General features: G+C 46.3%; 1 protein-coding gene across 2 annotated transcripts in view; it reads left to right on the top strand.

Moving 5' to 3' along the window:
• The window catches only part of bet1l (Bet1 golgi vesicular membrane trafficking protein-like), a 49,042-nt gene extending 23,142 nt beyond the window's left edge, over positions 1–25,900 (top strand). The window contains exons 2-4 of one of the 2 annotated variants that reach the window (XM_068046961.1): positions 12,573–12,664; positions 22,631–22,687; positions 25,053–25,900. In XM_068046961.1, coding sequence (XP_067903062.1) covers positions 12,573–12,664; positions 22,631–22,687; positions 25,053–25,220 — 317 coding nt within the window. In that variant the 3' untranslated portion in view covers positions 25,221–25,900. The remainder of the gene's footprint in view (positions 1–12,572; positions 12,665–22,630; positions 22,688–25,052) is intronic. The other variant, XM_068046962.1, reaches the window with a different exon arrangement.
• The last annotated feature ends 282 nt before the right edge of the window (positions 25,901–26,182 follow it).

Below are 26,182 nucleotides of genomic sequence, written 5' to 3'. Positions count from 1 at the left end.
GGTGGTAGGGGAATTGAGGAGATGTGGTAGGAATATGGGATTAATGTGGGATTAGTATAAATGGGTGGTTGATGGTCGGCACAGACTCGGTGGGCCGAAGGGCCTGTTTCAGTGCTGTATCACTAAATAAAATAAATAAAATAAAATGCTACAAAACTCATGTTCATGTAACCCAAAATTAGAAGTAAAAGACGTGATCCAGATGACCTTTCACAAGTTGGAATGTAAAAGTATCATTCCAGTCCTGACAGTAGGGGGCCTTCACCTCAGGATAGTTTCAAAGAATATGGAGTGGGTCAGACACCATTTGTATTTGACTAGAAAGGTTGTGAGTTTGTGCATACATCACAGGCTAAACAACTGATTCCTACTGTTTTTCTTTGTGTGCTGAAAAAGATTGCAGCTGCATCATAATATCCTGAGGAAGTTGCTGTGATATCAGAACGGCCAGTTTTAGAGCCCAGATATAAAAAGGAAGATTTGCATTTCCCCACCTCAGCATGTCCCAAAGCGCTATATCGCCAATGAAATACATTTGAAATGTAACCACTTGGGTAACGTAGAAAACACCAGCCAATTTGCAAACAACAAGCTCCCACAAAAAGCAATGTGGTAATGACCGGATCATCTAATTTAGATACTGGTTTAGGACTAAATATTGGCCACGACACTAGAAGAACTCCCCTACCCTCTTCGAATCGTGCTGTGGTTTCTTTTACATCCACCTGAGAGGGCAGACATGACATTCTTTTAACATCTCATCAGAAAGGCAGCACCTCAGACAGTGTGGCGCTCCCTCAGTACTGCACTGGAATGTCAAAATCAATTATGCGCTCAAGACTCTGGAGTGGGAATTGAACCCACAATCTGACATGCATAAAATTGGCCTGTCACTCCTTTGTAAACATCTCCCCGAGTCAAAATCGACCCCTGCTGGGTTATTTGAAAACAGGTGGCTTCCAGTAACTGTTTACAGTTCAAACTTTGTCCAAACCTTCTGGTGACCTTTTTTTGAAAAAAAAACAAAGTTTCAGGATCTATGGAATCCTGTTCAGTTTTAAAACGCATTCTCAAAATTTAACAAAAAAATGGAAACACCCGTAACACTGGATTCACTCTGACTTGTTATTCTCGGCTTCTTGTCACCACTTTCAGGCTCTGCTTTGTCCATATTTCAGTCTAAGCTTCTTGCCATTCTATCTCAGATTACCAGTGCCTGGATTGCTACCCCTGCATTAGCTGCCTTGTCACATACTTCAGCCAACATGTAATAATGCAAGGTTGTAAATGGTGCCCAGTGTTACATCAGCAAGGTGAAGTTAATTGGGCTGAAGACCGTGTCTTGTGGATTTAACAGAGTGGTGTGTGACTTGGATGTTGCGAGTTTATTGGTTTTCACTGATTTACTGGGTTATTCCATTTATTGTCGTCGGTGAAGCTTGACCCTGTATAAGGTTTTAAGCACCAATCTTAGATATTGTAATGTACAGTTTTTTTTTAATGCTGTAGTTGTCTCCTCTCCTAGAGGCAGGGGTTAGTGTTTGGATACAGTTACACAGACAACTTCCAGTATCTTGCCCAAGCACTTATTTATGTATAGAGGGTGCATTTTATAATTGGAGACATAACGTGTGGTGAGTGGAGTGAGCTCGGAAGCAACAGATGACTTTGGACTTATGGTTCCCAAAGCTATCCATTACTGGGGATTTTCCTCACTTGATCATCTGTTGTACACCCATTGATAAAGATTGATTGCTATGATTGGTCAATAACCCCATTATCATTGGATCACGTGACTGCCAGGATGGTAGAAGGTGAATGAGATTGACCTTGGCCGACTTTTGTCTGGCAATTCCTGTGAACTTAGGCAATGAGTTTAAGTCACCTATTTGATGACACAATATGGAACCATATACAAATTGCGGCACTGAAGGAGGCCATTCAGCCCATCGTGTCCATGTGGGACAAAAAAACCAGCCGCCCAATCTAATCCCACTTTTCAGCACCTAGTCTGTAGCCTTGCAGGTTACAGCACTTCAGGTGCATGTCCAGGTACCTTTTTAAATGAGTTGAGAGTTTCTGCCTTCACCACCATTCCTGGCAGTGAACTCCAGACACCCACCACCCTCTGGGTGAAAAAGTTTTTCCTCGTGTCCCCTCTATTCCTTCTATGCTGCCTGGTAATTGACCTCTCCACTAGGGGAAACAGGTCCTTCCTGTCTACTCTATCTAGGCCCCTCATAATTTTGTACACCTTAATTAAGTCATCCTTCAGCCTCCTCTGTTCTAAGGAAAACAACCCTAGCCTATCCAATCTTTCCTCATAGCTGCAACTTTCAAGCCCTGGCAACATTCTTGTAAATCCCCTCTGTGCTCTCTCCAGAGCAATTATGTCCTTCCAGTAATGTGGTGACCAGAACTGTATGCAATACTCCAACTGTGGCCTAACCAGTGTTTTATACAGTTCCAGCATTACATCCCTGCTTTTGTATTCTATACCTCAGCCAATAAAGGAAAGCATTCCATATGCCTTCTTCACCACTTTATCTACCTGTCCTACCACCTTCAGGGACCTGTGGACATGCACTCCAAGGTCTCTCACTTCTTCTACCCCTCTCAATATCCTCCCGTTTATTGTATATTCCCTCGCTTTATTTGCCCTCCCCAAATGCATTACCTCACAATTGTCCGGATTGAATTCCATTTGCCACTTTTCTGCCCACTCAACCAAACCATTGATATCATTCTGGAGTCTACAGCTATCCTCTTCAATATCAACCACACGGCCAATTTTCGTGTCATCTGCAAATTTCCCAATCATGACTCCCACATTTAAGTCCAAATCATTAATATATATCACAAACAGTGAGGGGCCCAATACTGAGCCCTGTGGAACACCACTGGAAACAGCTTTCCATTCGCAAAAACATCCGTCGACTATTACCCTTTGTTTCCTGGCCCTGAGCCAATTCTGGATCCAACCTGCCACATTCCCCTGCATTCCATGGGCTTTCATTTTACTGACTAATCTGCTATGTGGGACCTTGTCAAATGCCTTACCAAAATCCATATAGACCGCATTCACTGCACTACCCTCATCAATCCTCCATGATACTTCCTCAAAAACCTCAATCAAGTTAGTAAGACATGACCTTCCCTTAACAAATCCATGCTTAAGTTCACAGATTGAATAACAATTGGGAACAGGGGTATCTTGGCCAATTAGGTTTCTTTTCTCTTCCCTTCATTGTCCAGGAACACTAAAGTCAATTCTAGTATACAGGGCTATGGGGAAAGGGCAGAGACATGGAACTAATTGGATAGTTCTTTCAAAGAGCCAACATCGACATGATGGGCTGAATGGCTTCCTTTTGTGCTGAATGATTCTATGATCTCTACAGCCACCCTAAGAGCTAACTACATAAGATACTTTCTAAAGATACGTATTTACTTGTAGACTATATCAGTCTTTGTTTTCTGAAGTATTCATACCCGTGGAAGTTTGCATCTTTCCTTGTATAATCGTGTAAATAAATCTTGACTTTGTTACATACAGGCTTAAAACAATGCAGTGCTGTGGTTTTAACCACTTTTTGGTGTAGACAATGTGATTGGACAACCATTAATCCCATGGCACTCTATCCAGCTCAGAGTGCTGTCCTGCAGCCCCCCACCTGCCAGAATGAGGCACATTAATTTTGCCACATGAACATTGATTTTTAAACTGTTACTGGAGTAAAGAAAGAACTTGCTTTAAAAAAAAAAGACCCTTGACTGGAAAGACATTTGCATATTTACGGACAGTGCTTAAAAGGGACAAAAGTCCATTCCCTGAGACATTCAATCTACAATGGACTTTTGATGACCAGACGTCGAGAATGGAGGAGCTCACATTCCAGGTTGACTGCAAAGATGGCCGAATACACAAACCGATGTGGTCAGACCAGTTTAGTCACGTGACTAACTGGCTGTTGAAGGTTTTTATTGAACTTGCCACAGAGAATTTGAACTCTGAAAGCTATTTGCTCCTGGGCTGAGAAGACCTGTCTGCTCTTAGCTCTCTCACCAGCTTTGGAATCTATTGAAGACACAGGAACCCCAAGAGAGAAAAGGCTCTTACATTGAACAAGGTTTAAGAAGAATAATGGGCCCCAATGAAAAGCAAGAACTACCTACAAGCAAGGACTACAGCGAGCTTGAAGCACAGTAACGAAACAACTCTTCAGAGATTGCCTCAAACTTCTCCATTTTATTTTTCTTGTCTTTTCTGTCTCTATTTGCATGTGCTTATTGTTATGCATGCTAGTGTGGGGCGTGGCGTGTATCCGTAGGCGTTAACCAAATTAGAGTTTTTAGTTTAAGTTTTAATAAACTTCACTTTTCTTCTTTAAACCTAAGCCTGTTTGTGCTCATTTCTTTGCCTAATAATTGGAAATCAGTGAACGAGGATTCACCAAAGGAGGAGCTCAAAACACGGTGTGTTTAAAACAAAATCCTGTAAAATTAAGACCAGGTGAAGGCTAAAAGGGACCCCTACAACCTTTCTCACCTGGTCGTAACAGTGCACACAAGGGAGTGGCTTTTGGTTCATGGCAGACATGGTCTGGATATGGACACTGCCTTTCTGCCATTAACACAATTTCAAAGAAACTTGAATTGTAGCTCATGCACAGTTAACATTTCATAAAGTCATGCAATGCATAAGGAGGCCATGTACATTGTGGCAAGAACTCTTGTCAAAACAAAAAGATGAGCAAGGCAGCTGCCTTGCTCGTCTTCATGACTACAGTTAAGAAAGTAATCTCCTTGGCCATCATTATCTAGAATCCCCAGTGTGTCTCACTATCTTAAAAAATTTAATTCTCTTATGAGACCCTGTGTCTCTGATTAGTGTCTGCCTCATTAACTTAAAGGTGTTAAATCAGATCCTCTTGTTTAACCCTCTGCTTTCTCTGATTATTCACTTGGGTATCTTACAAATAATCATGTTGGGGACGGCACGTGTGCGGATATCTATTAATACTGACTTAACAGCTGGCTAATGAGATACTTTAATTGCACCTCAAGCAACCTTAAGGATTTAGATAGGGTGAGATGAAGTAGAGTGGGAGAAGCTTCACGTGGAGCATAAATGTTGGCAAAGACCAGTTGGGCTGAAGGGCCTGTTTCTGTATTGTAAATATTGTGTAATTAATAAGTTACCTAATCTGACCAGACACAAGGTTTGAGTCAGAAAGAGAGATCTGTGAGAAAAATAGGGCAATAATGTTGGATGAGTTTAACGAGCTTAAGATGGACTAAAGTAAAGATAATCCTAGTGGTCAAAGTGGAAAGCACTATTGAGAATGCTTTCTAGATGAGTAGGTAGGAACAATGGACTTACTGGACAAGAAAGGTCAAATTTGCCAACTACCATCCTGGCAGTTGCATGATCCAACAATAGTCGTTTGGGAGTACAGAACATGAGTATTGCTGAAAATAGAGACATTATGTTGAAACTTTTCATCATGCACTCATCAGGACAATCCATAAGAATACCAATGTAAGAGTGCTGATTGGTTGGCAAGTGGACTGTAATTGGTAGAGGTGTTGCCATGGGGAATGCACCAGTTTACAGTGACTGACACTGCCTTGTGGGCATCTCGGGAGAGGCTAAGGGAGTAAACCCGAACAGGGGCGGCACAGTGGCGCAGTGGTTAGCACCGCAGTCTCACAGCTCCAGCGACCCGGGTTCAATTCCGGGTACTGCCTGTGTGGAGTTTGCAAGTTCTCCCTGTGTCTGCGTGGGTTTCCTCCGGGTGCTCCGGTTTCCTCCCACATGCCAAAGACTTGCAGGTTGATAGGTCAATTGGCCATTAGCAATTGCCCCTAGTATAGGTAGGTGGTAGAGAAAATGTAGGGGAGAGGTGGGCATGTGGTAGGAATATGGGATTAGTGTAGGATTAGTATAAATGGGTGGTTGATGGTCGGCACGGACTCGGTGGGCCGAAGGGCCTGTTTCGGTGCTGTGTCTCTTAAAAAAAAAGAAAATCCGGAGCGGAACCCCGTGGCCGGTCATGTGTCACCCTTGGCATGTTTCCGGCAGTTCCTGCAGCCATACCGGTGCAAAACGTCATGCTCTGCACTCCTTTGGACCCCACCAGAAAGGCCGAGAGGGGGGTTTTGACGCTTGGGCAACTCTCAACCTCCATACATTCGCCCAGGCATGCGCCATGGAGAGGTCACTCCATAGTCACCTCACAACGACTGAAACAACACAGAAGGCAGCAGTTACGGGTTATAAGTCCAGCTCAGTTGGCGTAGAGATTGGACGCCACGGATTGCCTTTGTCGGTGGGAGAGGTCATCGCACCTCACTGGACAGCTACCGCCCGCCTCAAACCGGGCAGCCCCCGGTCAATAAGGTTCTGTCTCGCCACAGTCCACCTGCTTCAATGGGTGCTTGGAGCTCAGGGTCATTGCCCGAAAAGTGGACTGCAACACCGCACCAAGCAACATGAAAAAAGGAAAGAAGGTACCAGCCCTTCGCTTTGCAAGCTGGAACGTCAGAACTATGTGTCCTGGCCTGTCGGAAGACCTTACACAAATCAACGATTCTCGGAAGACTGCCATCATTAACAACGACCTCAGTAGACTCAATGTGGACATTGCAGCACTTCAGGAGACACGCCTCCCTGTGAGTGGATCTCTAGCAGAGCGAGACTGCACCTTCTTCTAGCAGGGTAGGGATCCTGAAGAACCAAGACAGCATGGAGTGGGCTTCGCCATCAGAGACTCCTTGCTCAGCATGATAGAGCCTCCCTCAAATGGCTCAGAACGCATACTGTCCATCCGACTGCTCACCACCTCTGGTCCAGTACACCTACTCAGCATCTATGCTCCAACACTCTGCTCCGCACCTGAAGTTAAAGACCAGTTCTACGAGGAACTCCATAATATCATTAGTAGCATCCCCAACACGGAACACCTGCTCCTGCTGGGGGACTTTAATGCCAGGGTTGGGGCCGACCATGACTCATGGCCCTCCTGCCTTGGGCGCTATGGCATTGGCAGGATGAATGAGAATGGACAGAGACTGCTTGAGTTGTGTACCTATCATAACCTCTGCATCACCAACTCGTTCTTTCACACTCAACCATGTCACCAGGTTTCATGGAGGCACCCAAGATCGCGTCGTTGGCACCAGCTAGACCTCATCGTCACAAGGCGAGCCTCCTTAAACAGTGTTCAAATCACACGCAGCTTCCACAGTGCGGACTGCGACTCCGACCACTCCCTGGTGTGCAGCAAGGTTAGACTCAGACCAAAGAAGTTGCATCATTCCAAGCAGAAGGGCCACCCGAGCATCAACACTAGCAGAATTTCTCATCTACAGCTGTTACAAAAATTTCTAAATTCACTTGTAACAGCCCTTCAAAACACTCCCACAGGGGATGCTGAGACCAAGTGGGCCCACATCAGAGACTCCATCTATGAGTCAGCTTTGACCACCTACGGCAAACGTGCGAAGAGGAATGCAGACTGGTTTCAATTTTATATTGAAGAGCTGGAACCTGTCATAGCCGCTAAGTGCATTGCACTGTTGAACTACAAGAAAGCCCCCAGCGAGTTAACATCCGTAGCACTTAAAACAGCCAGAAGCACTACACAAAGAACAGCCAGGCGCTGGCAACACCTAAGCAGTCATATTCAGCTGGCCTCCGAAACCGGAAACATCGGAGGAATGTATGATGGCATTAAGAGAGCATTTGGGCCAACCATCAAGAAGATCGCCCCCCCCCCCCCCCCTCAAATCTAAATCAGGGGATACAACCACTGACCAACGCAAGCAAATGGACCGCTGGGTTGAGCACGACCTGGAACTGTACTCCAGGGAGAATGTTGTCACTGAGACTGCCCTCACTGCAGCCCAGCCTCTACCAGTCATGAATGAGCTGGATGTTCAGCCAACAAAATCGGAACTCAGTGATGCCATTGATTCTCTAGCCAGCGGAAAAGCCCCTGGGAAGGACGGCATTACCCCTGAAATAATCAAGAGTGCCAAGCCTGCTATACTCTCAGCACTACATGAACTGCTTTGCCTGTGCTGGGACGAGGGAGCAGTACCTCAGGACATGCGCGATGCCAATATCATCACCCTCTATAAAAACAAAGGTGACCGCGGTGACTGCAACAACTACCGTGGAATCTCCCTGCTCAGCATAGTGGGGAAAGTCTTTGCTCGAGTTGCTTTAAATAGGCTTCAGAAGCTGGCCGAGCGAGTCTACCCTGAGGCACAGTGTGGCTTTCGTGCAGAGAGATCAACCATTGACATGCCGTTCTCCCTTCGTCAGGTACAGGAGAAATGCCGTGAACAACAGATGCCCCTCTACATTGCTTTCATTGATCTCACCAAAGCCTTTGACCTCGTCAGCAGACGTGGTCTCTTCAGACTACTAGATAAGATTGGATGTCCACCAAAGCTACTAAGTATCATCACCTCGTTCCATGACAATATGAAAGGCACAATTCAACATAGCGGCACCTCATCAGACCCCTTTCCTATCCTGAGTGGCATGAAACAGGGTTGTGTTCTCGCACCCACGCTTTTTGGGATTTTCTTCTCCCTGCTGCTCTCACATGCATTCAAGTCTTCAGAAGAAGGAATTTTCCTCCACACAAGACCAGGGGGCAGGTTGTTCAACCTTGCCCGTCTAAGAGCGAAGTCCGAAGTACGGAAAGTCCTCCAGGGAACTCCTCTTTGCTGACGATGCTGCTTTAACATCTCACACTGAAGAGTGCCTGCAGAGTCTCATCGACAGGTTTGCGGCTGCCTGCAACGAATTTGGCCTAACCATCAGCCTCAAGAAAATGAACATCATGGGACAGGACCTCAGAAATGCTCCATCCATCAATATCGGCGACCACGCTCTGGAAGTGGTTCAAGAGTTCACCTACCTAGGCTCAACTATCACCAGTAACCTGTCTCTCGATGCAGAAATCAACAAGGCTTCCACTGCTATGTCCAGACTGGCCAAGAGTGTGTGGGGAAATGGCGCACTGACACGGAACACAAAAGTCCGAGTGTATCAAGCCTGTGTCCTCAGTACCTTGCTGTATGGCAGTGAGGCCTGGACAACGTATATCAGCCAAGAGTGAGGTCTCAATTCATTCCATCTTCGCTGCCTCTGGAGAATCCTTGGCATCAGGTGGCAGGACTGTATCTCCAATACAGAAGTCCTCGAGGCGGCCAACATCCCCAGCTTATACACACTACTGAGTCAGCTTGCGATGGCTTGGCCATGTGAGCCGCATGGAAGATGGCAGGATCTCCAAAGACACATTGTACAGCGAGCTCGTCACTGGTATCAGACCCACCGGCCGTCCATGTCTCCGCTTTAAAGACGTCTGCAAACGCGACATGAAATCCTGTGACATTGATCACAAGTCGTGGGAGTCGGTTGCCGGCGTTCGCCAGAGCTGGCGGGCAGCCATAAAGACGGGGTTAAAGTGTGGTGAGTCGAAGAGACTTAGCAGTTGGCAGGAAAAAAGACAGAAGCGCAAGGAGAGAGCCAACTGTGTAACAGCGCCGACAAACAAATATTTCTGCAGCACCTGTGGAAGAGTCTGTCACTCTAGAATTGGCCTTTATAGCCACTCCAGGCGCTGCTCCACACACCACTGACCACCTCCAGGCGCTTACCCATTGTCTCTCGAGATAAGGAGGCCAAAGAACAGTGACTGACAGTTCACTGCCAAGCTTTGTTTGAAATTTAAACCAGGTAGCATGACTCTGATTGGTCAAAGCATTGCCCCGAGGAATGAACCAGTGAAGGGCTGTCAATTATTTTGTTTAGCTGAAGCAGGCGCATTGTTTCATAGAATCATAGAAAGTTTAAGGCACAGAAAGAAGCCACTTGGCCCATCGTGTCTGTACCGGCTGAAAAACGATCCACCTATTCTAATCCCACCTTCCAGCATTTGGTCCGTAGTCCAGCAGGTTACGGCACTTGAGGTGCATATCCAGACTCCTTTTAAATGAGTTGAGGGTCTCTGCCTCTACTACCCTTTCAGGCAGTGAGTTCCAGACCATCACTACCCTCTGGGTGGGTGGAAAAGATTTTCCTCATCTCCCCTCTAATTTTTCTACCAATCATCTTAAATCTATGCCCCCTCATCACTGACCCCTCTGCTGAGGTGAATAGACCCTTCACCTCCACTCTATCCAGGCCCCTCAAAATTTTGTGCATTTCAAACAGATCTCCCCTCAGCCTTCTCTGTTCCAAGGAGAACAACCCTAGCCTATCCAATCTTTCCTCATTGCATTTTTCCAGTCCTGGCAACATCCTCGTAATCTCCTCGGTATCTTTTCTAGTGTTTGTACATACTCTTCCTGTCTGCAAAGAACAGGGCCCTGTGTATTAATATATGTAGCTTCCAGTATGTGCAAATGTGCCACACTGCGAGCCCTGGTTGTCAGCGTAATTCTTAGCACACTGAGGATTATTTAGCAAATGTTGTCCAATCGTGGAATCACATCTAATGTTGGACACTGTTTTGAGTTTTGCACACACGGGCTAGTTGGGTACGGCCTGTACCTTGCCCGTTGCGAACAGCAGAAGGGACATGTTGTTTGATACAGTCTGTGGGACGTATGGCCTATATACCTAGCATCACACTGGCACTGAAATTCATATATCGTATTACTCATTTGTGTGATTGGCAGGACGTCTTTTTGGCTTGAAGGCAGCATCCTGCTAGTTGCAAACACCACACGTGTTGCTACTGCATATTAGCAGCGTGAAAGAGCTAGCTTTACCTGTTGCTCAAATTAATCAATAATAGTGGAGTTGTTGACTAATCACAGCAATCAATTAATCTATAACAGACCCAGATATGAGGCAAGGGACTGAATGGCATACTCCTATTCCTATGTGACTCCTTTTTAAACTCTAGGTAACTGTTGGCGGGGGTGGGGTGGGTGGAAGAGATGGCGGTGCAGTGGTATTGTCACTGGACAAATAATCCAGAGGCCCAGGCTATTGCTCTGGGGACATGGGTTCAAATCCCACCACAGCAGCTGTTGGAATTTAAATTCAATTAATTAATCTTGAATTGAAAGCTAGTCTCAATAATGGTGCATTGAAACTATCATCGATTGTTGTAAAAACCCATCTAGTTCACTAATGTCCTTTCGGGAAGGAAATCTGCTGTCCTTGCTTGGTCTGGCCTACATGTAACTCCAGACCCACAACAAATGTGGGTGACTCTTAACTGCCCTCTGAAATGGCCTAGCAAGCCACTCAGTTGTCAAGGGCTTTTAGGGATGGGCAACAAATGCTGCCCTTGCCAGTGACACCCACCTCCAATGAAAGAATAAATAATCACCAAATCCGAATGGCATGCACCATACTCTATTAAGAGAAGAAGGGACATGCATTTATATAGCACTTTCAATATCGTCAGGACATCCCAAAGCGCTTACAGCTAATAAATTACTTTGGAATGTGGTCACTGTCGGCAAATGTGGCAGCCAATGTATGCACAGCAAGGTCCCATAAAAAGAAGTGAGATAAATGACTGATTAAGCAATGGTTGAGGGAGCAGTTTGAGTTGGGACTCTTGAGGGAGCAGTGTTAGGTGGGACTCTAGGAGTGCTTCCTTCTCGTTGTGGAATATTGCAATAAGATCTTTTATTTCCACCTGATCCAGACAAGCAGGGCTTCAATTTAACGTCTCTTCCAGAAGATGACACCTCAACAATGCAGCACTTGTTCAGTACTATGCTGAAGGCAGCAGTGTGTACCATCTACAAGATGCACTGCAGCAACTCACCAAGGCTCCTTAGACAGCACCTTACAAACCCGTGACCTCTACCACCTAGAAGGACAAGGGCAGCAGATGCATGGAAACACCACCACCTGCAAGCTCCCCTGCAAGTCACACACCATCCTGACTTGGAACTATATCGCCGTTCCTTCACTGTCACTGGGTCAAAATCCAGGAACTCCCTCCCTAACAGCACTGTGCGTATACCTACCCCACATGGACTGCAGCAGTTCAAGAAGGCAGTTCACCACCACCTTCTCCAGGGCAATTAGGGATGGGCAATAAATGCTGGCCTGGCCAGCGATGCCCACATCCCATGAATGAATAAAAAGAAAGCACCAACCTAGATTGAACTCAAGTACTGGAGTGGGGCTTTAATCAATGATCTTTGACTGAGGTGAGAGCACAACTAAGCGGTATTTAAGGAAGGCAGAGAGGAGGTAATAGAGGATCTGACCAGAGTTTTTCAATCCTCCAAAGATATGCAAATTATGTAGTGGGATGGGTGGGTGCTGATATAACACCCAAGTCCAAGAAAAGAGAAGATATTTACCTGACTGACTAGAGACCAGTTAGCTAAACTCTGTTGTGAGCAAGCTCTTTGAACCCATTATTGGAGATGCATTTAGTTGGCATTTGGAAGTGTATTGGATTTTTTCCATTCTAAATGTTTCTCTGGGTGTTATGTTGTCACATCCATCTGATTGATCAGTTGGCAATCTGTATTCACAAGCTGGCCATTTCTTTGTTTCCCTCCCCCTACAGGCCTCGGTTCCAGTGCAGTGGACCAAATGCTTGATGCAGAAAACAAACGAATGGCGGATAACTTGTCCAGCAAAGTGTCCCGGCTCAAATCGGTTTGTCATGTTTTAATTTCTGACATTTTTAAGGCCTCATCTCAAAATAATCAGTGACCTTAAAATGCTGGACTTTTTTGTCCTCCAGGTCCTGTTAACCATTATCAATCAGGTGATCTTGGTATGGAATTGTGATGCTAATTAATGGAACAAAGCAGACTTGTGTTTGGTAGAGTTCCCTCTGGAATAACCCAAACGTGTTTTGAAAATGCTGCAGCACAGTAATCCTGAAAGGATTTGTTTCAGTTGAGAAAACTAATGGGTACCTGGGGATATGATGTCACTGCAGACTAGCCAACTCTTCTAAAACCTGTGATAACCATTATTTATTCAGTTTGTGTTTGATCAGCAAATGATGGGTTCAGAGTATAACTAGTAAGATAATAAGTTTTGGTCTCCTTGTCTGAGGAAGGATGTTCTTGCTATAGAGTGAGTGCAGCGAAGGTTTACCAGACTGATTCCTGGGATGGCGGGACTGACGTATGAGGAGAGATTGAGTCGGTTAAGATTATATTCGCTGGTGTTCAGAAGAACATAGAACAAAGAACAAAGAACAGTACAGCACAGTACAGGCCCTTCGGCCCACGATGTTGTGCCGAACCTTTAACCTACTCTAAGATCAAACTAACTACCCACCCTTCATTCTACTATCATCCATATACCTATCCAAGAGTCGCTTAAATGCCCCTAATGTATCTGCTTCTACTACCACCGCTGGCAGTGCATTCCACGCACCCACCACTCTCTGTGTAAAGAACCTACCTCTGACATCTCCCCGAAACCTTCCTCCAATCACCTTAAAATTATGCCCCCTGGTGATAACCCTTTCCACCCTGGGAAAAAGTCTCTGACTATCCACTCTATCTATGCCTCTCATCATCTTGTACCCCTCTATCAAGTCACCTCTCATCCTTCTTCGCTCCAATGAGAAAAGCCCTAGCCCTAGCCCTATCTTATAGAAACCTATGAAATTCTAACAGGACTTGACAGGGTCGATGCAGGAAGGATGTTCCCGATGGTGGGGGAGTCCAGAACCGGGGGTCATGGTCTAAGGATACGGGGTAAACCCTTCAGGACTGAGATGAGGAGAAATCTCTTCACCCAGAGAGTGGTGAGCCTGTGGAATTCACCACCACAGAAAGCAGTTGAGGCCAAAACATTGTATGTTTTCAAGAAGGAGTTAGATCTAACTCTTGGGGCAAAAGGGATCAAAGGTTATGGGGAGAAAGCGGGAACAGGTTACTGAGTTGGATGATCAGCCATGATCATGATGAATGGCGGAGCAGGCTCGAAGGGCTGTTGACTTACTCCTGCTCCTATTTTCTATCTTTTTATAAACTAATATTTAATTAGAACAGTTTAAGCTGCATGACCACACAGTTTAGATTTTTGTTCATATTTTCCCTGGAGTATTCATTACAATAATAATGAGATTCTTGGGAATCATTTAAAGGTATGATTCCAAAATGGTTCTGAGATGCAGCCTTTCTGTTCCAGTCAAATGCAAGAAAAATGAGTTCACAGGTAGAGTTTAATGTGTTAGAAGAACAACAATAGCCTATATTTATATAGCCACTTCAACACAGGAAAATGTTACTGGACACTTCACAGAGCTGTGAGGAAACTGGATGCAGAGACAAATGTGGAGAGATTAGAATAGGAAGATCAAAAGCCTGGTGTGGGGGACTTAATGAAGGAAAGGGAGATAGAGAGGTTTAGGGGGAGTGGGGCCTGGTTGGTTAAAGCCAAGGCTGCCAATGGTGGGATGAAGAGAGTGGGGGATGCACAAGAGGCCAGAGTCAGAGGAACGGGGAATTGGAGGGACACGTTGTAAAGCCTAGCAGAGATTGCAAAGATGGATATGGAGTGGAAAGCAGGCCAGGACAGCATTGGAATGGTCGAGCCTAGGGGTGATAGACAGGGAAGGGTTGAAAGGCAGGTGGGCTACGTTAAGGGCATGGATATGGGATAGGGTGGGAAAGTGGAATTGATGTAGATGATCATCCATGAACTTATTAAATGACGGAGCCGGCTGCAGGGGCAATATGGCGTATTCTGCTTTTATTTCTTGTGTTCACTGACAGGCAATGTTAAGAGTTGGGAGTGAGTTAGAAACTCAGCTTGGGAATGAACAGCCAAAAAAATTGGCTGTGCACCGAAGCTCCTGAGGCTCATCTGTCCCATGACAACATTCACTGCACTGGACAGTTTAATGGCTCCACTTGCGACAGTTTTGGTGTGAAGGATGGAGTGAAACAGGGTTGTGTCCCAGCCCCACTCTGTTTGGCATCTTCCTCTTGCTGCTGACCTTCGCCTTCCCAGCAGCTATGGAAGGAGTCTATTTTCACACGAGGTCAGACGGCAAGCTCTCCAATCTATCAAGGCTGAAAGCGAAGGCAAAACACATCACATCCTGATCAGAGAGCTCCTCTCTGCTAATGATGCTGCACTAGTCGCTCGCACAGAAACTCGGCGAAAGAGACTCATGGATTGTCTCTCCCGTGCCTGTAACTTGTTCTCTTTGACTAGAAGTGTCAAGAAAACCATGAACAAAGAACAGTACAGCACAGGAACAGGCCATTTGGCCCTCAAAGCCTGCGCCGATTTTGATACCTGCCTAAACTAACACCTTCTGCACTTCCGGGGCCCGTATCCCTCTATTCCCATCCTATTCATGGATTTGTCAAGATGCCTCTTAAACGTCGCTATCGTATCTGCTTCCACCACCTCCCCCGGCAGCAAGTTCCAGGCACTCACCACCCTCTGTGTAAAGAACTTGCCTCGCACATCCCCTCTAAACTTTGCCCTTTCACCTTAAACCTATGTCCCCTAGTAACTGACTCTTCCACCCCAGGAAAAAGCTTCTGACTATCCACTCTGTCCATGCTGCTCATAACTTTGTAAACCTCTATCATGTCGCCCCTCCACCTCCGTCATTCCAGTGAAAATAATCTGAGTTTATCCAACCTCTCCTCATAGCTAATGCCCTCCAGACCAGGCAACATCCTGGTAGACCTCTTCTGTACCCTCTCCAAAGCCTCCACGTCCTTCTGGGTAGTGTGGCAACCAGAATTGCACGCAATATTCTAAGTGTGGCCTAACTAAAGTTCTGTACAGCTGCAACATGACTTGCCAATTTTTATACTCTATGCCCCGACCGATGAAGGCAAGCATGCCGTATGCCTTCTTGACTACCTTATTCACCTGCATTGCCACTTTCAGTGACCTGTGGACCTGTATGCCCAGATATCTCTGCCTATCAATACTCCTAAGGGCTCTGCCATTTACTGTATACTTCCCACCCGCATTAGACCTTCCAAAATGCATTACCTCACATTTGTCCGGATTAAACTCCATCTGCCATTTCTCCGCCCAAGTCTCCAACCGATCTATATCCTGCTGTATCCTCTGACAATCCTCATCACTATCCGCAACTCCACCAACCTTTGTGTCGTCCGCAAACTTACCAATCAGCCCAGCTACATTTTCCTCCAAATCATTTATATATACTACAAACAGCAAAGGTCCCAGCACTGATCCCTGCGGAACACCACTAGTCACATCCTTCCATTCAGAAAAGCACCCTTCCACTGCTACCCTCTGTCTTCTATGACTGAGCCAGTTCTGTATCCATCTTGCCAGCTCACCTCTGATCCCGTGTGACTTAACCTTTTGTGCCAGTCTGCCATGAGGGACCTTGTCAAAGGCTTTACTGAAGTCTATATAGATAACATCCACTGCCCTTTCTTCATCAATCATCTTTGTCACTTCCTCAAAAAACTCAATCAAATTACTGAGACACGACCTCCTCTTCACAAAACCATGCTGCCTCTCGCTAATAAGTTCGTTTGTTTCCAAATGGGAGTAAATCCTGTCCCGAAGAATCCTCTCTAATAATTTCCCTACCACTGACGTAAGGCTCACCGGCCTATAATTTCCTGGATTATCCTTGCTACCCTCCTTAAACAAAGGAACAACATTGGCTATTCTCCAGTCCTCTGGGACCTCACCTGTAGCCAATGAGGATGCAAAGATTTCTGTCAAGGCCCCAGCAATTTCTTCCCTTGCCTCCCTTAGTATTCTGGGGTAGATCCCATCAGGCCCTGGGGACTTATCTACCTTAATGCTTTGCAAGACACCCAACACTTCCTTTTTGATAATGAGATGACTGAGACTATCTGCACTCCCTTCCCTAGGCTCATCATCCACCAAGTCCTTCTCTTTGGTGAATTCTGATGCAAAGTACTCATTTAATACCTCGCCCATTTCCTCTGGCTCCACACATAGATTCCCTTCTCTGTCCCTGAGTGGGCCAACCCTTTCCCTGGTTACCCTCTTGCTCTTTATATACATATAAAAAGCCTTGGGATTATCCTTAATCCTGTTTGCCAATGACTTTTCATGACCCCTTTTAGCCCTCCTGACTCCTTGCTTAAGTTCCTTCCTACTGTCTTTATATTCCTCAAGGGATTCGTCTGTTCCTAGCCTCCCAGCCCTTACGAATGCTTCCTTTTTCTTTTTGACTGGGCTCACAATATCCCGCGTTATCCAAGGTTCCCGAAACTTGCCAAACTTATCCTCATTACTCACAGGAACATGCCGGTCCTGGATTCTAATCAACTGACATTTGAAAGACTCCCACATGTCAGATGTTGATTTACCCTCAGACAGCCGCCCCCAATCTAAATTCTTCAGTTCCTGCCTAATATTGTTACAATTAGCCTTCTCCCAATTTAGCACCTTCACCCGAGGACTACTCTTTTCCTTATCCACAAGTACCTTAAAACTTACTGTTCCCGAAATGCTCCCCTACTGAAACTTCGACCACCTGGCTGGGCTCATTCCCCAATACCAGGTCCAGTATGGCTCCATCCCTAGTTGGACTATCGACATATTGTTTCAAGAAGCCCTCCTGGATGCTCCTTACAAATTCTGCCCCATCCAAGCCCCTAGCACTAAGTGAGTCCCAGTCACAGTGGTGCAGTGGTTTGCACCGCAGCCTCACAGCTCCAGCGACCCGGGTTCAATTCTGGGTACTGCCTGTGTGGAGTTTGCAAGTTCTCCCTGTGACCGCGTAGGTTTTCGCCGGGTGCTCCGGTTTCCTCCCACAGCCAAAGACTTGTAGGTTGATAGGTAAATTGGCCATTATAAATTGCCCCTAGTATAGGTAGGTGGTAGGGGAATTTAGGGAAGGTGGGGATGTGGTCGGAATATGGGATTAGTGTAGGATTAGTGTAAATGGGTGGTTGATGGTCGGCAGACTCGGTGGGCCGAAGGGCCTGTTTCAGTGCTGTATCTCTAAATAAATAAATATAGGGGAAGTTAAAATCACCCACCACTACAACCCTGTTACCTTTACATCTTTCCAAAATCTGTCTACATATCTGTTCCTCTACCTCCCACTGGCTGTTGGGAGGCCTGTAGAAAACCCCCAACATCGTGACTGCACTCTTCCTATTCCTGAGCTCCACCCATATTGCCTCGCTGCATGACCCCTCCGAGGTGTCCTCCCGCAGTATAGCTGTGATATTCTCCTTAACAAGTAATGCAACTCCCCCACCCCTTTTACATCCCCCTCTATCCTGCCTGAAGCTTCTAAATCCTGGAACATTTAGCTGCCAATCCTGTCCTTCCCTCAACCAAGTCTCTGTAATAGCAGCAACATCATAGTTCCAAGTACTAATCCAAGCTCTAAGTTCCACTGGAAGTGGTTAGCAGATTCTGCTACCTTGGGTCCACGGTGATAGACAATCTGTCCCTTGATGCATATGTAGGGAAAACAGCTACCACCTTTGGCCGACTTGTGAAATGTGCATGGAATAACACCAAGCTGGCCCTAACGACCAAGCTGATGGTTTACAAGGCCTGTATTTCTGCACCTTGCTGTATGGCTGTGAAACATGGGTGACTTACAGTTACCAGGAAAAGAAGCTGAATAATTTCCATCTTTGCTGTCTGCAGTGCATTATGGGTATACCCTGGCAGGACAAATGCCAGTCTTCAGCCAATCCGATTCACTCCACGTGATATCAAGAAACAGCTGAAGGCACTGGATACTGCAAAGGCTATGGGTCCTGACAGCATTCCGGCAATAGTACTGAAGACCTGTGCTCTAGAACTTGCCGCACCCCTAGCCAAGCTGTTCTAGTACAGCTACAACACTGGCATCTGCCCAGCAATGTGGAAAATTATTGAGGTATGTCTTGTCCACAAAAAGCAGGGCAAATCCAACCCGGTGAATTACCACCCCATCAGTCTACTCCCAATCATCAGCAAAGTCATGGAAGGGGTCGTCGACAGTGCTATCAAGTGACACTTGCTCAGCAATAACCTGCTCACTGGCAGTCAGTTTGAGTTCCGCCAGGACCACTCAGCTCCTGACCTCATTCCAGCTTTCGTCCAAACTGGACAAAAGAGCTGAACTCCAGAGGTGAGGTGTGAGTGACTGCCCTTGACATCAAGGCAGTATTTGACTGAGTATGATGTCAAGGAGCCCTAACAAAACTGGAGTCAATGGGAATCGGGGAAAAGTCCCCACTAGTTGGAGCCATACCTAGCACAAAGGAAGATGGTTGTAGTTGTTTGAGGTCAATCATCTCAGTCCCAGACATCACTGCAGGAGTTCTTCAGGGTAGTGTCTGAGGCGCAACCATCTTCAGCTGCTTCATCAACAATCTTCCCTCCATCATAAGGTCAGAAGTGGGGATGTTCGCTGAAGATTGCACAATGTTCATTACCCTTCGCAGCTCCTCAGAACTGAAGCAGTCTGTGTCCATAGGCAACAAGACCTGGACAGCGTTCAGCTTGGGCTGATAAGTGGCAAGTAACATTCACGCCACACAAGTGCCAGGCAATGACTATTTCTAACAAGAGAGAATCTAATCATCTCCCTTTGACATTCAATGGCATTAGCATCACTGAATCCCCCACTATCAACATCCTGGGGGTTACTATTGACCAGAAACTGAACTGGACCAGCCACATGAATACTGTGTCTACAAAAGCAGGTCAGAGGTTGGGAATTCTACGAAGAGTAACTCACCACCTGTCTCCCCAAAGCCTGTCCATCATCTACAAGGCACAAATCAGGAGTGTGATGGAATACTCTCCAATTCCTGGATGGGTGCAGCTCCAACAACACTCAGAAAGTTTGACACCATCCAGGACAAAGCAGCCCGTTTGATTGGCACCCCATCCACCACCTTAAACGTTCACTCCCATCCTCACCAATGCACAGTGGCAGCAGTGTGTACCATCTACTAGATGCACTGCAGCAACTCACCAAGGCTCCTTCGACAGCATCTTCCAAACCCGTGACCTCTATCACCTAGAAGGACAAGGGCAGCAGATGTACCACCACCTGCAAGTTCCCCTCCAAGCCACACGCCATCCTGACTTGGAACTATATTGCCGTTCCTTCACTATCGCTGTGTCAAAATCCTGGAACTCCCTTTCTAACAGCACTGTGGCTGTACCTACCTCACATGGACTGCAGCGGTTCAAGAAGGCAGCTCACCACCACCTTCTCAAGGGCAATTAGTGATGGGTAATAAATGCTGGCTTAGCCAGCGATGCCCATGTCCCATGGACAAATATTGAAAAAAGAATCACCAATTAGGCAGTCCTCTCAAAGGCAGAGCTCCCAAGTGTTTAATCAAACAGAGGCAGCTTCGGTGGATTGGACACATCCACAGGATGGAAGACGATTGCATACCCAAGGACCTTCTGTGTGGTGAGGTAGCTGAGGCCGCACAACCCATGGGGTGCCCAAAGCACCGCTCCAAGGATGCTTGCAAGTGAGACATGAAGGCCCTAAATGTCGACTATTGCACTTGGGAGTCACTAGCTGGTGAAAGAGGGAAATGGCGACACATCCTGTGGACTGGTGCACACTACAGCGATGACCAGTTGTTACAGCAGCTTGGCAACAGGCACCAATACCAAAAACAACAACTCCCAGCATCACTTGGCAGCCTCACTTTTGGCAGAACCTGCCTGTCAAGGATTGGCCTTCACAGCCATCCGCAAAGGTGCAGCAAGAGAAGACCAACAGAAGGCACCCTGCCTAAATGGATTGTTTGCTGCGTGTCCATCTTTTGTAGACGAAGGGATACCAACCCAGAAACCCAACTTGGGGATGAATAGTTTAGCCTGAGACAGTGGCCTGGAATCAGTCAGCAGGGTAGAGATTGATGAGGGCTGAAGAGAGTTTTGCTCTTCCCAGGATTTAGTTGGAAGAATTTGGGAGACAGCACTGAGGCACTGGATAGATCAAGATACTGTTCATGTGGAAGCTGAGCCATGTCTAAGGATGATGTCACTAAGGGGAAACTTGTAAGTGAGGGCAGTGATGGATCTTTGGGGGACTCCTGAGGTAACTGAATGGTGGGAAGAGAAGCAATTGCTCCAGATGCTGTGGCTTTGATGGAATGCGTAAGAGGGAAGTCCCGAGTAGCTGGGCAACAGGAGAAGTGTTGGAAATGGTGATCAAACTTGTTGAAAGCTGCAGAGGGGATCTGGAAGGATAATGCATCACAGTCACAGAATGGTATTTGTGACTTTGATTAGGTAAACGTGTCAGCTGTTTTGCACATAATCCGACAGACGGTGAAAATAAACTCTTGCATTTCTAAAGCACCTTGCACAATCTTAGGAAGTTCAAAACAAAATACAGCCAAAGAAGTACTTTGGAAGTGTAGTCACTATCACCTTCAGTACTGGTCCTCTGCCAGTGCAGCGTTCCCTCAGTATTGCAATGGCGTGCCGGCCTAGGTTTTGTGCTTTTGTCTTGCCATGGGGCTTGAACCCAGGACCTTCTGACTGTGAAGAGAGAGCGCAACTGCTAGTCATCTGTTGTGTGTTATAATTTGTAGTAATTGTGGATGTCTAACTTGGACTTTATCATCCCCAGTGGCCTCTGCCCATATTCGTTGTTTTGTTTGTACCTTGTTAATTTTAAGGCTGCATTTGCTGACAGCGCAACCACATGTACAAATGCAGCCTCATCCACTGAAACGTCACTGTCTGTGACGTCTCCGGCAGCTGCCAGTAATAAAGATGGCGCTGCTCAATTTATCACAAAAACAAATGAAACCCAAATCCCCACAGTGGCTGCAATGGCCTCCTCCATCCCGCTCCCAACAGTACCCCACTCCCTCCTGCCATCATGCTTCTCTTTGCTGCTGCCTCCCGCGCTTGCCGCTTGCTCCACACATCGCCGCTTCTCCCCCCACCCCCCAGCCACTCGCTTCCCACTTCACTGCCCCCCCACCCCCTCCCCTCCGCCAACCTCCACAACCTGTGCACCACTCGCTCCCGGCCTCGCCGCTTCGTTCCCTTTGCTCTGCCTCTTCTCCCCGCTCCCTCCTGCTTCTGCTCCTCGCTCAGTTCCGCTCGCAGTCTCCCTCCCCTCACCTACCTATCTTATCCCCCTCTCTCTCTCTGCCCTGCCTCCCCCGGGCAGGGAAGAAATACCAAGATTCCGGGAGGGAGCGGGGGAGCAGAGGCAGAGCAGGGGGAGGAAGTGGTGAGGCCAGGAGCAAATGGCCCACAGGTAGGCGTGGGGTGGGGGTCGGGGGGGGGGGGGGGGGTAAAACGTTGAGCGAGCGGCCGAGGGAGGGGGAGAAGTGGCAAGGCGGGGAGCGAGGGGGGGAGAAGTGGCAAGGCGGGGAGCGAGCGGCCGAGGGGGGGAGAAGTGGCAAGGCGGGGAGCGAGCGGCCGAGGGGGGGAGAACTGGCAAGGCGGTGAGCGAGCAGATGTTGCAGTGCACGATGACGTTTTTGCGCGCATGCCTGAATTAGTCCTGGTACGCAGGGTGCTGATATAGGCTGCACATGCACAGCACCATACCAACAGCAAGGGTCCGCTCTGCGCATGTGTGAAGCTGGGAACGCTTTGATGACATCGGCGCTGGGCTGCATTGTCAGGAGTCACTTTGTCATTTTAATCAATTGTCTGTTCAAGCAGATTGCTCTGGAGATTGATCAGGAGGCAGACGACCAGAATAGGTATCTGGATGGCATGGTGAGTATAAGGCTTCATTGATTATCTCGAAAAGGGAAATCCCCACATTATTTCGATATAATTTGATAGAATGCTAAATTCAGAAATCAAAATGGAGGCCATCTTGCAGAGCAGCACCAGCCCTGGAGACAGGATAAAAGCATTCATGAGAGGTGATAGCTCTGGTTTTGAAAGCCTGTCGATTGTACCTCACCACCAGTTTCTCGAGGGCAATTACCGATGGGCCTAGCCAGCAATGTCCACGTCCTATGAACAAAAAAAATCTTACCCAGGCGTGAGTGCAGTAAAGCTTCAGACATGGGAGCAATAGAAACATAGAAAATAGGAGCAGGAGTAGGCCTTCGGCCCTTGGAGCCTGCTCTGCCATTCATTATGATCATGGCTGATCATCGGGAACAACCTTCCTGCATCTACCCTGTCAAGTCCTGTTAGAATTTTATAGGTTTCTATGAGATCCCCCCTCACTCTTCTGAACTCCAGTGAATATAATCCTAACCGACTCAATCTCTCCTCATATGTCAGACCTGCCATCCCAGGAATGAGTCTGGTAAACCTTTACTCCCTCTATAGCAAGAACATCCTTCCTCAGATAAGGAGACCAAAACTGCCCACAATATTCCAGGTGTGGCCTCACCAAGGCCCTGTATAATTGCAGAAAGACATCTCTGCTCCTGAACTCGAATCCTCTCGCTATGAAGGCCAACATACCATTTGCCTTTTTTACCTGTTGCACCTGCATGCTTACCTTCAGTGACTGGTGTACGAGAACACCCAGGTCTCGTTGCATATTACCCTCTCTCAGTTTATAGCCGTTCAGATAATCTGCCTTCCTGTTTTTGCTACCAAAGTGAGTAGCCTCACATTTATCCATATCATACTGCATCTGCCATGCATTTGCCCACTCAACTTGTCCAAATCACCCTGAAGCGCCTCTACATCCTCCTCACAACTCACCCTCCCACCCAGTTTTGTGTCTGCAAATTTGGAGATATTACATTTAGTTCCCTCATCTAAATCATTCATGTATATTGTGAATAGCTGGGGTCCTAGCACTGATCCCTGCAGCACCTCACTAGTCACTGCCTGCCATTCGGAAAAAGACCCGTATATTCCTCCTGTTTGTTTCCTGTCTGCCAACCAATTTTCTGTCCATCACAATACACTACCCCCCAATCCCATGCGCTTTAATTTTACACGCTAATCTCTTATGTGGGACTTTGTCGAAAGCCTTCTGAAAGTCCAAATAAACCACATCCACTGGCTCCCCCTCATCAACTCTACTAGTTACATCCTCGAAGAATTCTAGTAGATTTGTCGAGCATGATTTCCCTTTCGTAAATCCATGCTGACTCTGTCCGATTCTACCACTGTTCTCCAAGTGCTCTGCTATAAAATCTTTGATAATGGACTTTAGCATTTTCCCCACTGCTGACGTCAGACTGACTGGTCTATAATTCCCTGCTTTCTCTCTACCTCCCTTTTTAAATAGTGGGGTTACATTAGCTACCCTCCAATCTGTAGGAACTGTTCCAGAGTCTATAGAATCTTGGAAGATGACCACCAATGCATCCACTATATTTAGGGCCACTTCCTTAAGTACTCTGGGATGCATACCATCAGGCCCTGGGGATTTATCAGCCTTCAATCCCATCAATTTCCCCAACACCATTTCTCTACTAATACGGATTTCCTTCAGTTCCTCTCTCTCACTAAACCCTGTGTTTCCCAACATTTCTGGTATGTTATTTCTTTTCTCGTATGTTATTTCTTTTCTCCTTTGTGAAGACAGAACCACAATATGCATTTAGTTGGTCAGCCATTTCCTTGTTCCCCATAATAAATTCCCCTGTTTCTGAATGAAAGGGACCTACATTTGTCTTCACCAATCTTTTTCTCTTCACATACCTATAGAAACTTTTACAGTCAGTTTTTATGTTCCCCACAAGCTTGCTCTCGTGCTCTATTTTCCCCTTCTTAATCAATCCCTTGGTCCTCCTTTGCTGAATTCTAAACTGCTCCCAATCCTCAGGTCTGTTGTTTTTTTCTGGCAAATTTATATGCCTCTTCCTTGGATCTAATGCTATCTCTAATTTCCCTTGTAAACCATGGTTTGGCTACCTTTCCCGTTTTACTTTTGCGCCAGACAGGAATAAACAATTGTTGCAGTTCATCCATGTGCTCTTTGTTTGCCATTGCCTATCCACCGTCATCCCTTTAAGTAACGTTTCTCAATCCATCATAGCCAAGAAATTGTGAATTGGGATTTGGAAATTGGGAGCAATGTTCCAATCTAGATTTGGTTCGAATGAATTAGGTGTGATAATTTTTTTTTAACCTTAAGATTTTTTTTTTGATTCTATGTCAGGATTCTGATTTTTTGAGCGTTACCGGACTTTTGACGGGAAGCGTGAAGAGATTTTCCACAATGGTGAAATCGGGCAGAGACAATAAGAAGCTGCTCTGCTATATATCTGTGGGGCTGGTCCTTCTTTTCTTCATCTTCTACTACTTGGTCACCAGGATTCAGACTTGATCTGTTTACAATTGCACAATGTGCCAAGGAACAGTTCCAGTGACCGGAGAATACTCGTCTAGCTTCTTTTGGATGCTGCTGAGACGGCTAACTGCTCTCGCCTTTGCACCAAAGTTTTTACTTACAGCAAATCTTCGAGAAGTTCCCTTGATCAGTTTGGGAAATAATAATGAAGATGCACTTTGTGGGAGTGGTGAGGGAACATGGTTTTATATGACACTGCTGTGCTTGTGCTGTGTCACATGCACGCTCACACACACACACTCACTCTGATGTACAGTACAACAAATGGACCTGTTATAATCTCTGGTGAGAGAGTTTTGTACAATGATACATAAGTCTGTATTAGAGCCCCCATCTATCCCTTGAAATGAGAAGGATAAGTTGGGGCTCCCATCCAGACCTGGCTCCCCTTTTTTTAAAAAAAGAAATGTGTTAGCAGAAGGACAGCTTTAGATTTAATGGTTCGTGAAATAATTTTAATTTTGCAAAGGGTATTTTGTAAGATTAGTTCCCAGGACGCTGATAGTTTATGGATTTAATAATCTTCTGAGTTGAAGGGCTTCTTTTCCAAAATTCATTTGTTGCTTATCTTACAATAGTGAAGCATGAGAATTGTGAATCATTAGTGTATGCTTTTATTTTCCTCAATAAATATTGATTGTTTCCACTGTTTTAAACTGTAATTATGCACACTGGTTATTATCCATTTGGTTTACTGTCCCTCCTCTGCTTAGTCACCCGTCCTGGCAGCTGTGACCCTGTTAGACCCCTTGTCCCTCAGCCATGCGTGAGCTTGATATTGACCAGCTATTTTACCACGAGAGCCATCACAGTCCAGTTTAATCATGTCCAATGTGTTTCCAACAACAGTTGCTATTTGAAGCATGTCACTTGTTTGGGTTTCATTTTAACCTCCTTTCCTAGTCTGATGAACACTGAGCCAAATAGCCCTCCCCCAC

The sequence above is a fragment of the Heterodontus francisci genome, chromosome 14 (assembly GCF_036365525.1).
Source record: "Heterodontus francisci isolate sHetFra1 chromosome 14, sHetFra1.hap1, whole genome shotgun sequence".
Taxonomy (NCBI): Eukaryota; Metazoa; Chordata; class Chondrichthyes; order Heterodontiformes; family Heterodontidae; genus Heterodontus; species Heterodontus francisci.
This window is presented reverse-complemented; position numbering and strand designations above follow the sequence as displayed.